General features: G+C 34.2%; 1 protein-coding gene across 1 annotated transcript in view; it reads right to left on the bottom strand.

Moving 5' to 3' along the window:
• The window catches only part of LOC112097331, a 19857-nt gene that overhangs the window by 2177 nt on the left and 2227 nt on the right, over positions 1 to 15453 (bottom strand). The window contains exon 3 of the mRNA XM_024182516.1: positions 13469 to 13858. Coding sequence (XP_024038284.1) covers positions 13469 to 13858 — 390 coding nt within the window. The remainder of the gene's footprint in view (positions 1 to 13468; positions 13859 to 15453) is intronic.

Below are 15453 nucleotides of genomic sequence, written 5' to 3'. Positions count from 1 at the left end.
CCATCAACATCCAAGATTTATCCATATTTAAACTACTAACTTTCCTGCAAATGCATCACATAATATTCATTTAGTTTTATTAATATTAAAAAATGATATTGTTTGCAACCACAAGAACAACTGATAAAATTATATAATTAACCCCAAAAAATAAGGCAATGAGATCACAATTTTACTAATTAAGAATGAAAGTGAAAATTATTTGTGCGTTCTTTGTTTGTTGAACGAGAACGGATATAAGACTTAGTATCAATTAAAAATACAATTAATTCAAGTATAACACTAAAATTATCAAACTAGAAAGAGAGAATTAAAAAAATCAAAATTAAAAGAAAAATACCTGAAATTCAAGAAGCGAATGAAGCTGAAGCAAGTTGAACTTCTTTGTGGGTTCTTCTTTATAGGTTGAGTGATTGATGAAAAAATGAGAGATGACTGTCATTTATAATGAGAATGAAAATGTATGAAACAGACTAAATTGAAGCAATAATCACTTCTTAGAGTGAGTTTACAGACTCAATAAATTAAAATCTCATTAATTAATAAAAATCAATAACATTACTTCTAATTTGCAAGCAATTTGAGAATTGTTGCAGTTCTGTAAGTTTCCTTTGTTAAAATGTATTAAACATACCAAATTGAAGTGATGAGCATATAATACATACATATTTTACCATTAATTAAATAATTGTTAGTTATATTTATTTGTTATTTTTAATTAATTGAATTATTTTATTGAATAGGGAATTAATTGGAGATTATGGATAAAAAGGGCACAAAGGAGTTCAATTTGTGAGCATTAAAGATTAATTAACTTGGAAGCAATTATGCTTATATGCATGTTAATTCAAGCCAAGAAAACCGAACTCAACAAATGCATTCACCATCCACGTGCAAACAAAGAAGAAGGTTAAAGCTAAAGTGGGCAGCACATAAAAACAAAGCTCTTAACTAAGCCTTTGAATGGAAAGTCAAAGTAGAATAAAGGAAGGAAATCAATAGCTTTTGGCTTTTATTGTTTTCAATTACGTGGCAAGCTTAGGGCTTTAGCTTGTAAAAGTTGGTTTAGTTATTAGAATCACAATAGGATTCAGTGGCCAAGCAATATAAAAGGGAGTTTTGCTTTTGAATTAGAGGAGCCGCCAGAAGGGAGTGCAGACGCAAGGGCTGGAAGAGAGCAATCGGCAGTAGCAATATTTCAGCTTTCATGGCTGATTTTATTTCTTGTGTTACTCCCAATTCAAGTTGTTTAGCTAATTTTCTTACACTGAGGTTAAGGATGAAACCCTATTCAATAAAATAATTATCTTTTTATTTAATTAATTCCCTATATATGTTCTTTGATGATTATGGTTCTTATTTCACATGATTAATTGGATGTTAATAAAATCTTTTCATCAATTCTGTCATGCATTATTGATTGTTAGGATTAATATTCGATTAATTCTATGCTTGGATCTATAAAGTTTATACATGATTATCTTTGATTTTATGTCTTTCATTAAATTGTTTACATGGAGTGCTTAGGAAACTTTGACTCTTTGTTATTCAATGTGTTTACATGAGATTCTTAGATGTCATATTATTAAGCAGAAAAAGAACCTACATTAGATTTAATTACTTGGGCTTAATTGTTATATCCATGAGATGACACAGATTGATTTCGAGTTGTCACTCTAAAATTGGGAATTAATTAATAATTAGATAATTACTAGTTGAATAGTGGTGGATTCCGAAACCTTGGTAATTTTTATCTCATTGAATTCTCATTTGCTTTAATTGTTTTCTTAGTTTAATTAGTTTAATTTCTCATAAAACTCAATTTGGTCAACTAGGTTAGAATTAATATTAATTTTAGATTTAAATTAGACTTTTCAATTTATAACAATCCCTGTGGGATCGACCTCGTTACCACTACTCTATTTCTAGATTCGTGCGCTTGCGAGTACATTAAAATTTTCACAACATGAAGCTAAGTGCATTACGTTAATATATTACGAGAAACATCTCAATAAGATGCTTGTTAAAAACAAAAATAATCTTTTAAAGAGACATTTCATCAAACAAGTAATGTGCATTCAAATAGCAGAGCAGATACGACACTTGGAATCAATTAAATCAACCCTAGATTGTTTAAAAATACAAATAATTCAACTATAACCCTAAAATTATCAAACCAGAAAGAGAGAAGTAGAAAAAAATTATCAAAATTAAAGGAAACAAAACCTGAAATCGAGAAGCAATGAGGCTAAAGCAAGTTGAAATTCTTTGTGCGTTCTTCTTCGAAAGAGGATGGAGATGAAATTCGAAATTGAGTGATTGATAAAAAATGCGAGGTGATTATTGAAAAGAAATACGAGCTTGAATTTTCTTAAAAGATGTGATATGTGAACGAAACAAGCTCTGGAATGGCGTGTGGTCGGACCTCTGTTACTTTGAATATTAAGTCCAAATGTGATATGTGAACGAAACAAGCTCACTAGGCTAAAGCAAGCTGAAATTCTTGGAAGACGGGCAAGATGGGCATCTGGACTTAATACCATTTCAATTACAGGTCCACAACATGTGCGTTTTTGTTTTTTTCTTAAGTCAATAAAAGGAAAACGTAAATGGTAATTATTCAATAAATATATAATATATTTCCACTTATTTGGTAAAACGTCATAAGTATTTGACGTTTAAATAAATTGTCATTTATATTTCACAATTACTCAATTTTTCACAAAATGTCATATATATTTGATATTTCTTAAAAATTATCAAGTAAAAAATGTCAAGTATTCTGTTTTTTCTTGTAGTGGGCATTGATGACTATTAGTCCCAGGAGAATCAAGCACATCCACTGAAAAAGAGATGATATATTTAAGTTCAATAATCAGTTTGATTCATGTTTTCCGGGTCACTTGCATATGATGAAGATGTTACCAATTTCTATGTGGACCAAAATAATTTGCCCAAAATCCAAAACAAACTAAATAGGTCGGTTTGATTAAACTTCTCCATTCAATCGTTCATCTTGCACAGTTTGTTCGAATACAACAATAGTATTTGAGAATACTTACATATTTAGCCCAGAAGGGCCTTTCAGGTGGGGGTATGATTTGACCCTCTCCATCCTCACCTAGTACCTCTTCAGTAAAAATTGGTGCCCTGCGGTGGATGAAGCACAGCATCACAAAGAGCATTCTAGCAAATTACATAAACAAATAATATCATTATTTTGGTCACTACCACTGTTTGTCCAGCCATTAGCTGACGGACAACAAAAACTCAAAATAGGTGCAAAAGGTGCAAGCGTGCTCACAGGCAGGCATGCCGGCACACAAACTTTCATGAAAATTTTATGTATATAAGCATTCGAGGGTGCATTCGCATATAAATTTATCTCAAGGATATCAATTAACATGCTGCGGATGGGTCAATTGATGTTTACGTGACAAGCTTTTTGAGGGTTACTTTGACGAAGTGAATTATATAACCCACGATGGAAGCTGGGCTTACAATGTGAAAAGCAAGACCATGCAATAAAATAATACCATGGTGCCTGCTCACTGTTCTTCAGAACCGTATGAGTTGAAAGACCACTTGCCAGGCTGGAAAATAGAGAAACAGATCGGAAATGAACTCACTGTTCTTCATAGTCAGAAACATTTGTGTTTAATTCGATTTTGTTTTCTCCTTCCCCACCAATGCTAATTGTTGTGGATCACCTAAGTTGCTAGCCTAATTGTCCACAATTTCAGGCCATGAGCCTAATATAAGGCCAAGAGTGCTAACTTGGCTCGATTCTAAAATTTTCTAGCTAACTGCACATCTCAAGTTTGTACATATCTAAAATTCTCTACACATTTCTAGCATATGTAAATATCTAGATATTTAGTCAAGCTGATAGAATTCTCTAAAGTTTTAGAGCTTGACAAGACTCCCTATAAATAAGGCATGAATTTCTCTTATTCGACTTCATTGCTCTCTTTTCTCCGGTTCTTACGCAAACCTCCAGGCTTAACTAGTCGAGAAGCTCAAATGCTTATTTAACAATTTTCGACAAGAGTTTCCTAAGTGCTGCACAGGTTCGTAGCGCAAAACACTCATCCCGTGACATAATGCTCACTAAAAAACAAGGAACTTGTGTACAACAAGTGGACAATAGAAACCTACAAAGTATAGTTGAATACAAAGCCTTGTAACTAAAGCCAAGTTTAAAAACACAAAGTCATTTTATTGATCAAAAGTGAATCCCAATATCAATAGGATTGATATGTCTTGCGTACACAAAAGCGTCAGAATGTACTAACCACTTATGCGTATAATTATTGTATTATCTTATATTATATTATTTTAATGCTGATGTATAGTATTCTGCTGTATTGAATTAGCACTGTATTATAATAATGTTATACCATGTTTGGTGCTACATTGTACTGTAATATTTTTTTTTGTAATTAACTTAAATTATATATTTAGAAAATAAAAATTATTAGTACCTAGAAAAATACAAAATATAGAAGTCTTAAATTTTAGAAATTGAACTTTATTTTTTAGTATAAATATTAAAAAAATTCCATAAAGATTGAAGCTTATAGCCTTATAATCGACAACATAACATTTATTTTAAATTAATATTATTTAAATTTATTCATATATAAATATTTTTATTAGTTATATTAAATTTTTATATGTTAATTACTATAATATAATTAAATAATGTAATATCAAGTTATATTCTTATTTTTATATATTATTGAAGTACTTATTAAGCAATTTGATATATTAATTATTATATAATTAAATAATACATTATTTAGTAATATTTTTAATATAATAAAACTAGAAATATGAATAATAAATTATTAATTTATATTAATAATTATGATATAAAAATAAAAAAATAAAATTTTATATTATATTATATTAAAAAGTTATATTCTTTATTATTATTAAAAAAAAGCAAAAGCAAAAGTAAAAAAAAAAAAAAAAAAAAAGAAGCAGCAAATGCAAAAGCACAAAAGCTAATGCGGCAAACTGCCGCATTAGCTTTTCCCGACTCCCAGTCAGGTTTAGCTAATGTGGCAGTTTATTGCATTAGTATACCCCTTAATCTCTTGCAAAATTTTGCTAAACATGATATTGATATTAAACTAATGTGAACAGTATTTTAATACCATCTTAATACTATAACCAAACATGCCCTTGGTTCTTCATTATCCATTGCTTCATTTTAGTGATCAAAAGAGAATATCAATTTGAGATGGCCTGCCCTTTACCCTGTTATTTAGACCTTTCGGGAAAAAAATTTAAGCTTCAGAGGTGGGGGAAGGCATCAGTTGGATTGTGCTGTAGTGGCTATATTTTTGGTCTTGTGGCTGGAAGAAATTTAAGAAATTTTGGGACTATGTCATGGAGGATTCTGTTATCTTTGGGACAGAGTTAAAATCCTGGGCTTCTCTATTTCTTCAGAATTTAAAAATGTATTTTTTTATACACATCTTGAATAATTGGGAGGCAATTTTATCTTAATAGGGATAGAAAGTCTCATATTGGAGTGTTGTAGCTTTGGCATAAGGAATTTTTTCCTTATTTTTAGTGGACTTCTAGTCTCTCTCCTACGGGCATTAATTCCCTATTACTAATATACTTTTATTAGTTTCTCAGCCACTCCAAAAATGAAAAAGAAAAAGAAACAATCCTTAAGGCCATCAAACATCAAAGTTTCAATATGAGGAAATTCTGAGTATTCAGATGAGTTCATGTAAATAGCAATCATCTAGATAGTTCGAAATAATAAAATATAAAATCTCACAAGCGACAAGGGGAAGCAATCCATGTATGATAAACATATTCTAAAGAAAGAACTAAAGTTTCCAAGCGAGACAAACTATATATTAATGCAAAGAGGAAAAAAGAAAAAGAAAAGAAATTATAAAATGAAAAGTTAATGATTACCGTGTGTGAGACAAAGTAATCATCCAAATCCACACGGGGGAAGACATCTCTGGAATTAGAGAGAAGGAAAGTTAGGTGTTGCATAGACTAATAGCTGGGACATGCGCACGAGATTTTTCATACCTTCTTTCTTTACTTTTTGGGGTTGGGGTGAGACGGCTTGTAACAAAGAAAAGAAATAGCAACACCATTAGAACAAACCGACCAAAGGGTATAACAAACATGTATTTATCAATGCCAAACTAATATTTCGTCTATAATACTATCAGCATGCAGGGGAACTCTTTTGGGCCCCAATGGTTGAAAACTTGGCAAATGTTTAAACACTTCAACATATGCTGAACAGTCGTAAACAGGAAAAATTTAAAAGATTGGCCACAAAATTTTAAAATCAAAGAACAGTAACACAGAACGTTGAATATATCATATCAAACTTTGCCGAGGAGAGAGTTTCTGTGAGTGATCAATTTCTTCTAGCATTTGAATGCAATCCTGTTAGTAAAAAAAAGAAAAAAAAAAACCAACAGTAGGAGATTTATAACATCTAACTCTCAAAAAATTCAATCTACAGTCCCATCTATTTGGGGGCATATCTCGAGGTTAAAATCCCATTGGCTTTAACTAATATGAATTTTTCAAACTATTGGTTTTCATAATTGATCTTCTTTTTCATCTTCTTCTATTTCATATTCAATAAAATGAAGTCGGTATAAGTAATGGATCCTGCAGTGGTTGGTTTGAGAATAACTAATTAAGAGATTACTTATTTTTTGTGTTTAGCGTTATTTAATGTTTATTTTAAAAAACAATGAGGTTTAATTTTTTAGTACGTTGGTATTTTCTGCCAAAGCGTCAATCCAAAACGTAAAATTATTTTTCAAAAATAATGTGATTAAAAACAGAGTAACATGAAGCTACTCGGATCTGATATTCTTTTTGTTTCAATCTTGTATATTGACTCGTACTTTTGATCAAAATCTTGAAAATTGCTTCAGGCTATGTCATTAATTATATACAAATGATGTTATTGGATAAATCTTTAAAATTTACATACAAAACAAAGCAATAACGCAACTACATAAATCCACTATTCTGGAAATAAGATTGTCTATAATGAAATAGTAGCGAGAGGTTATTCACACTTCGACAAGAAAAAACCACCTGCATCGCCAATCAGATTCACTAATAATGCAACTACATTAATCCACTACAGAATCTTCTGGAAATAAGATTGTCTATAATAAAATAGTAGCCAAAGGTAATCCACATTTCAATAAGAAAAAACCACTTGCGTCGCCAATAAGGATTCACCCATAAGACTCCAAGGATCGCCAAGATCACAAGTACATAAGATACCGTAAAAGTGATGTGGAAACTGTCCATGTCAATTAAACAATCATCTTCTTCATTACTAATCGAAGATTCAGGTGTCACAGCTAGTGATGGTCCATTTTCATTGCAACTTTTGAGCAATGGTTGTCTACAAAGAAAAAGGGTTTCCCTCGTAGCTATCCTCTTCGAAAGTTCCAAATTGGGCCACTCTATCTAGTGTTTTGCCCGATAAGTTATTGAATGCCACGCTGAAAATAGCCAATGCATTTAGCTCTATGAGTTGAGGAGGAATTTTCCCATTCAAGTGTCAAAGTCTGGGTTGGGAGGTGCCGTCCAAAGAAATAAACAAAAGAGAAACAGAAGAAAAAGAAGAAAGAGAGAAGAAAAAGAGATGAGGGAGGTGCCGCCCAAAGGAAAAGAAGCACACAGCTTTGACAAGAGAAAGAGGAAAAATAAGAAAAAAAAAGTAAATTATTTTAATAGCCAATTTAGGCTATAAAAGGGGAGATCTCCATTTCGATTTCAGCATCTAATTTTTTAGAGGCATTTTTTGAGAGAGAGTTTAGAGAGCTTGAAATTATAAGTTCTTGTTATAGTGATTTGAGAGTTTTGGTGTATTGGGGTTTTGGGAAGTGAGCTAAAATACTACAATACTTGTAACTCCTTTTTACTAGTAAAATATTTCTTTATGTTTTCGCCCGTAGACGTACGCTAAAAGTCAAACCACGTAATTTTCTGGTGTCTATTTTTTGTGCTTGTTCTTTATTTTCTTTTAATTTTATTTTAGCTACGGTCCTTCTTCACCCACCAAATTTCTAACAGTAGTATCAGAGCTATTGGTTGTATTTTTAGAGTCGGGTATTGTTCACATAAGGGGTACTATTCACGTATACGGTACTGTTCACGTATACTATATTATTCACGTGAAACGGTGGGAGCGATTCAAGAATTTTGCGATGCAAAGCAGGGAATAGTGGTGTGAGTAAAGCAACTATGTGGTTTTGTACATGTCTAGGAAAGTTCTGTCACAAAGGCGATAAGAACTTAAGGAGTCTGGGTTTTAAGTGGGACCATTGTGACTCCTCTAGACTTTCCTGGGAACTTTCCTGGTGTGTATTCTCACACATACTCACAACTATTCATGGTGGTGCACTAGCTTGTGTGCGGTATTTATCAACAAAATGGCGGCAAAGTATGAAATTGAGAAGTTTAACGGAAATAATTTTTCGTTGTGAAAAATGAAGATAAAAGCAGTATTGAGGAAAAATAATTGCTTGGCAACAATTGGAGAAAGGCCTATGGAGATAACTGATGACAAGTGGAACGAGGTAGACGGCAACGCCATTTCTAATCTACACTTGGCACTTGCAGACGGAGTATTATCCAGTGTGGTAGAGAAAAATACAGCGAAGGAAATATGGGATACTCTCACAAAATTGTACGAGGCCAAGTCACTACACAACAAAATCTTCTTGAAGAGGAAACTCTATACTCTTCGAATGGCGGAATCTACAATGGTGACTGATCACATTAACACCTTGAAGACTCTATTTTCACAAATCACAACGTTGGGTCATAATATAGAGGAAAATGAACGTGCAGAGCTTCTACTTCAAAGTCTACCAGATTTGTATGATCAACTCATCATCAACCTGACGAACAATAATCCAGTGGATAGTCAAGTTTTCGGTCATGTTGCAGCCTCCGTATTAAATGAGGAAAGCAGGCGAAAAAATAAGAAAAATAGACAAGCAAGTTCGCAACAAGCGGAGGCGCTATCGGTGACGAGAGGGAGATCAACGGAACGTGGCCCCAGTGGGAGTCAAAATCATGGTAGATTAAAATTCAGAAGTAAGAAGAATGTTAAATGCTATAACTGTAGCAAGAAAGGGTACGTCAAGAAAGAGTGTTGGAGTAATCAGAAGAGAAGAGAGGGCAAAGAACCTGAGTCATCAAATGCTCGAGGGTGTGTAGCAAGTACCTCAGATGATGGCGAAATTCTCTACAGCGAAGCAACAACTGTTTCAAAAGGCAGAAAACAACTGTCTGATGTCTGACTTATAGACTCAGGAGCTACCTGGCACATGACCTCTAGGAGAGAATAGTTCCACACATATAAACCTATCTCAGGAGGATTTGTATATATGGATAATGATCATGCCTTGGAGATTGCTAGTATTGGTACTATCAAAATAAAAATATTTGATGGTACAATTCGCACAATTGGGGAAGTACGACATGTCAACGGCCTGAAGAAAAATCTATTGTCTTTGGGACAAATGGATAGTCATGGGTACAAAACTCATATGGATAATGGAATTATGAAGATCGTTAAAGGCGCGCTTGTATTGATGAAGGCAGAAAAGATCGGTGCTGATTTATTCATGCTTAAAGGAGAAACACTACAGGAGACTGATGCGTGTGTCGTGTCAAATGGAGAAGAGTCAATGATGATGTGGCATCTCAAACTTGGCCACATGTCAGAACAAGGTTTGAAGATTCTCTCTGAGCGAAAATTACTTCCGGGGCTCAAATCGGTAAGTTTAACATTTTGCAAGTATTGTGTTACAAGTAAGCATCATAGATTAAAATTCAGTAGATCTATTGCTAGAAGTAAATGCATTCTAGACTTGATTCATTCTGATATTTGGGAATCACCAGATATATCCATGGGAAGTGCAAAGTACATGGTGACTTTCATTGATGATTATTGCAGAAGATGTAGGGTGTATCTAATTAACAAAAAGTCATATGTATTTATAGTGTTTAAAGAATACAAAGTGCGGGTGGAACTTGAATCTGGTAAAACGATCAAGTGCTTAAGGACGGATAATGGTGGAGAGTATACAAACGGCTAGTTTCTTATTTTCTGTAAGTAAGAAGGTATTCAGAGACAGTTCACGGTGGCATACACTCCTCAACAAAATGGTTTGGCAGAGCGGATGAATAGAACTCTTACAAAACGGATAAGAGCTATGTTGAGGACTGCTGGTCTACCCAATTCATTCTGGGCAGAAGCAGCCAAAACTGTCTGTTATATAGTAAATCGATTGCCATCTACAACTATTGGGCTGAAGACAGCAATAAAGATGTGGACTGGAAAGCCAACTGATTATTCCTACCTACATGCATTTGGATGTCCTGTGTACGTGATGTACAATGCCCAAGAAAGAACAAAGCTGGATCCAAAATCTAGAACATGTATCTTCTTGGGATATGCTGATAGAATAAAGGGGTATCGTATGTGGGACCCCACTGCCCACGAGATCATCATCAGCAGAGATGTTATCATTGTAGAAGATCAACTGCAAAGGAGAGATGAGGATGATGGCACTAAAAAAGAAAAGTCAGAGACTGTGTCGGTATATGTTGAAAATAATCCAGAAGATTCAGATTCTTCTGAAGCAGCACTAGAGCACGAGGAACAAGAACCAGTCGAGTCCGAGGCTCCAAAAGTTCGTCGATCAACTCGTGAGAGATGACCACCAATGTGGCACTCGAAGTATGTCACAGAAATCAACGTTGCATACTGTCTTCTAACAGAGGGTGAAGAGCCATCAACTTTCCATGAATCTTTAGAAAGCTCAGATGTTGCTTTGTGGATGACAGCAATGCAGGAAGAAATTGAAGCTCTACACAAGAACAAGACATAGAAACTTGTACCACTACCATACGGAAGAAAAGCCATTGGAAACAAATGGGTCTACAAGATCAAACGTGATGGCAATGATCAAGTGGAGCGGTATCATGCAAGATTTATGGTGAAAGGATATGCTTAGAAAGAAGATATTGACTTCAACGAGATATTTTCTCCGGTAGTTCGACTCACAACAATCAGAGTAGTCTTGGCGATGTTTGCTATACTTGACTTACATCTTGAGCAGTTAGATGTGAAAACAGCATTTCTTCATGGAAAACTTGAAGAAGAAATATATATGCTCCAACCAGAAGGTTTTGCAGAAACAGGAAAGGAAAACTCAGTTTGCAGGTTGAACAAATCTCTATACGGTCTCAAACAGGCACCGATGTGTTGGTCTAAGAGATTTGATTCCTTCGTCATAAGCCTTGGATACAACAGACTCAGTTCAGACCATTGTGTATATTACAAGAGGTTTGAAGAAAATGATTTCATTATTTTGCTGTTGTATATAGATGACATGTTGGCAGCAGGCCCCAACAAAGATCGAGTCCAAGAATTGAAGGCACAGTTGGATAAGGAGTTTGAAATGAAGGACTTGGAACCAGCAAACAAGATTCTAGGGATGCAAATTCATCGAGATAGAAATAACATGAAGATTTAGCTTTCACAAAAGAACTACTTGAAGAAAATTTTGCGGCACTTATGCAAGATTATAAGTCAATTTCTACCCCACTTCCTGTTAATTTCAAATTATCCTCAAGTATGTGCCCTAAAAATGAAGCAGTGGGGAAGGATATGTCTCGAGTACCGTATGCATCAGCAGTGGATAGTTTGATGTTCGCTATGATATGTACAAGACCAGACATTGCACAAGCAGTGGGAGCAGTCAGTCGATACATGACGAATTCTGGTGGAGAATATTGGATAGCTATGAAGAGGATTCTGAGATGCATCAGAGAAACCTCAAATGTTGCATTATGTTATGGAGGATCCGAATTTATTGTCAGAGGCTATGTGGATTCAGATTTTGCAGGAGATCTTGATAAAAGAAAATCCACTACTGGTTATGTGTTTACACTTACGAGAGCAGCTGTAAGCTGGGTTTCGAAATTGCAGACCGTTGTGGCTTTATCTACAACAGAAGCAAAATACATGGCAGCTATACAAGCTTGCAAGGAAACTATTCGGATACAAAGGTTATTGGAGGAGCTCGGGCACAAACAAGAGAAAATTTCTGTGTTTTGTGACAGTCAGAGTGCTTTGCATATTGCAAGGAATCCAATCTTTCATTCTAGGATAAAGCACATAGGAGTTCAGTATCACTTCATTCGAGAAGTAGTGGAAGATGAAAGTGTGGATTTACATAAAATCCATACGAAGGAGAACCTAGCAGATGTTTTGACCAAGCTGATAAATACTGACAAGTTTATCTGGAGTAGATCCTCTTGTAGCCTAGCAGAAACGTAGGCAACATGATTATGGCGAAGCAGAAAGGATGGTGTGGAGATTGATTGATTCTCAATTTAATCTCCAAGTAGGAGAATGTCAAAGTCTTGGTTGGGAGGTGCCGTCCAAAGAAATAAACAAAAGAGAAACAGAAGAAAAAGAGATGAGGGAGGTGCCGCCCAAAGGAAAAGAAGCACACGGCTTTGACAAGAGAAAGAAGAAAAAGAAGAAAACTATATATATATATTTTATTTTAATAGCCAATTTTGGCTATAAAAATGGGAGAGCTCCATTTCGATTTCAGCATCCAATTTTTTAGAAGCATTTTTCGAGAGAGAATTTAGAGACCTTGAAATTATAAGTTCTTGTTATAGTGATTTGAGAGTTTGGGTGTATTGAGGTTTTGGGAAGTGAGATAAAATACTACAATACTTGTAACTCTTTTTTACTAGTAAAATATTTCCTTCTGTTTTCGCCCGTGGACGTAGGCTAAAAGCCGAACCACGTAATTTTCTGGTATCTATTTTTTATGCTTATTCTTTATTTTCTTCCAATTTTATTTTAGTTGCGGTCCTGCTTCACCCACCAAATTCCTAACATCAAGTTGTTGTAGGAAAGATCCAAGCTTTCGACTTGCTTCATGTGTGAAAATGTCACTGGGATTTCTCCAGTCAAATTGTTGTGACAAATTCAAAGTGTGGATTCTGCTCAGTTCACCAATTTGAAGGAGAATCTCACCTGAGTTTATTGCAAGAAAGATCAAGCCCAGACATGCTGTGCAGAGGTTGTCCCTTGTAAGTGTATAATCTTTGTTTTGTTGTGAAGTCTATAGTTTCATTCTCCCTCATTAAAGGTTGGTAGTTAATAAATCCAATTTTTTTTTGTGACTGGTAAGATATTTGTGGTTGTGGTAGTTGGTATAAAGTATTCGTAGTTGTGGTAACCGGTAAAGTATTTGTGGTTCTTGGTCAAACAAATCATGATTGTCTTCTCTATAATTAAATGAGATGTTATATAAGCAATGAGAAATTTTCCCAGAAAGATTGTTATGAGAAAGATCTACCAACTGTAATTTATTCAACCAACACAATTGAAGTGGCATTTCACCTTCAAGACCATTATTAGCCAAGATGAGGTATCTCAACTGAGGAAGCCTATTCATCCAATCTGGAATACTACTATTCAAGCAATTATAGCTAAGATCTAATGTAATCAAGAAAGGGCTACTACAGATTGTACCACCAAGTAGTGGTCCTTGTAACATGTTTTTAGACAAGTGAACTCGTCTGATATTGAAAGGACTAGAACAAGAAGGTAAACTTCCAGATATGTTGTTCCTTGAGAGGTCCAGAATTTCAAGATGACGAAGCTGACAAAATGCTGATGGAATTGGACCTTCAAGATGATTGTTGGGCATCATAATAGCATCCAAAAATGAAAGGTTACCCAACCGTGTTGGAATGTTACCAGAAATATTGTTATCACTGATATACAATCCTTGTAAAGCGGAACAATTAGACAAAGTTTTAGGAATCTCTCCAATGAAGTGATTACCATCTAAGTTTAACCTCTTCAACTTTGTCAAATTAAATTCTTTGCAGAATAATTGACCTTGCAGACTGTTATTTGACAACACAAGATATTCCAAGTAGAAGCAACCCCATGGCCAAGTGTTCTGGGATTTTACCAATCAATTGGTTGTTAGATAAGTCTAGACGATTCAACAAGTTCATACACCGAATGAAGAGGGAATGCTACCATTAAAAGCATTGGTGGCAATGTTAAGAACAACCAAATTTGGCAAAACTTCCCCAATTTCTATTGGAATGTGACCTTGGAGCTTCTTGTTCGAGACATCTAAGACCCTTCAATTTTTGTGAGAATGAATTGGCAAAGGAAATGGCCCAAAAAGTGAAATATTGACCAAGGAAAGCCTCTTCAATTTTGTGTTTTTTTCTAACAACCAATTTGGAAATTCTCGAGTCAAGTTAAGGTGTGAGAGATCAACATACTCCAAGTCATGTTGATGGTAAAGGAATTTTGGAAAAATCCCACTATCTCCATGACCAAACAATGAGATTGAAGTTAATTGGAATTTTGGGGTCAAAGAAGAATGTGATGTCTCAATTTCTGCATATATATCACCATCGAAAATCTTGATTTTTGGGTGATTGAAAAACGGTTCAAGTGAAATTGGGATTTGGAAATGATTGTTGGAAAGCCACAGCTCCTCAATAGATGTTAGATTCATGAGGGGAGATGAGGAGATATTTTCTGTAAGTTGATTGAAAGAGACATCTAACGGTCAAAGGTAACTCAAATTTGCCAAGCACCAAGACAAGCTGCCACTTAAATTATTTCGATCAATGTATACTTCTTGCAGATGCACCAACTCACATAGGCCTAAAAGATTAATATAAAACAATTCATAAATGCATAAAATCCTTTAACGTGTTAGCCAGTATTGTACATGATAAACGTACGGAAAGACATGCAGTCCTGTGGTTAAATATTTTAACATCTTGAGAAAGTAACATAGAATATAATTGATAATTTTGATGCATTAATTATTATTTCATTTGGCAAATACATATATATATATATATATAATGAGTAATGATACAGCCACAAACTCTTGTATAAATTTATTTTGTACAAACTGATGTGGCATAATAAGATTGGTTGAATTAAATATCACTTGGCCCACATGATTTGTTTTTATTAATTTATATTTTCATTCAACCAATGAATTAATGTCACGTCAGTTTGTACAAAATAAGTTTGTACAAGAGTTTGTGGCTGTATCATTACTCATATATAATTTGGTCATGATAACAAAACTATTTGGCCCGAGTATTTTTCACAAGAGGAGACACTAATCTTGATCTAGAATGGTTCCGTTAAGATAAGAACTAGACAATGATAAATACTTAAGAGAAGCCATCAATTCACTCATTTGAAGAAAGCTGTTGCTGAAGGCAGTGCAAAAATCCATGTTAAAATATTCTAAATTCTTGAAATTAAGAATACCTGAAAATATTAATCGAAGAAGAAATAAATCAAATTTGTCACTTAGATTACATGATCGATGC

The sequence above is a fragment of the Citrus clementina genome, unplaced genomic scaffold, assembly GCF_000493195.1.
Source record: "Citrus clementina cultivar Clemenules unplaced genomic scaffold, Citrus_clementina_v1.0 scaffold_6, whole genome shotgun sequence".
Taxonomy (NCBI): Eukaryota; Viridiplantae; Streptophyta; class Magnoliopsida; order Sapindales; family Rutaceae; genus Citrus; species Citrus x clementina.
This window is presented reverse-complemented; position numbering and strand designations above follow the sequence as displayed.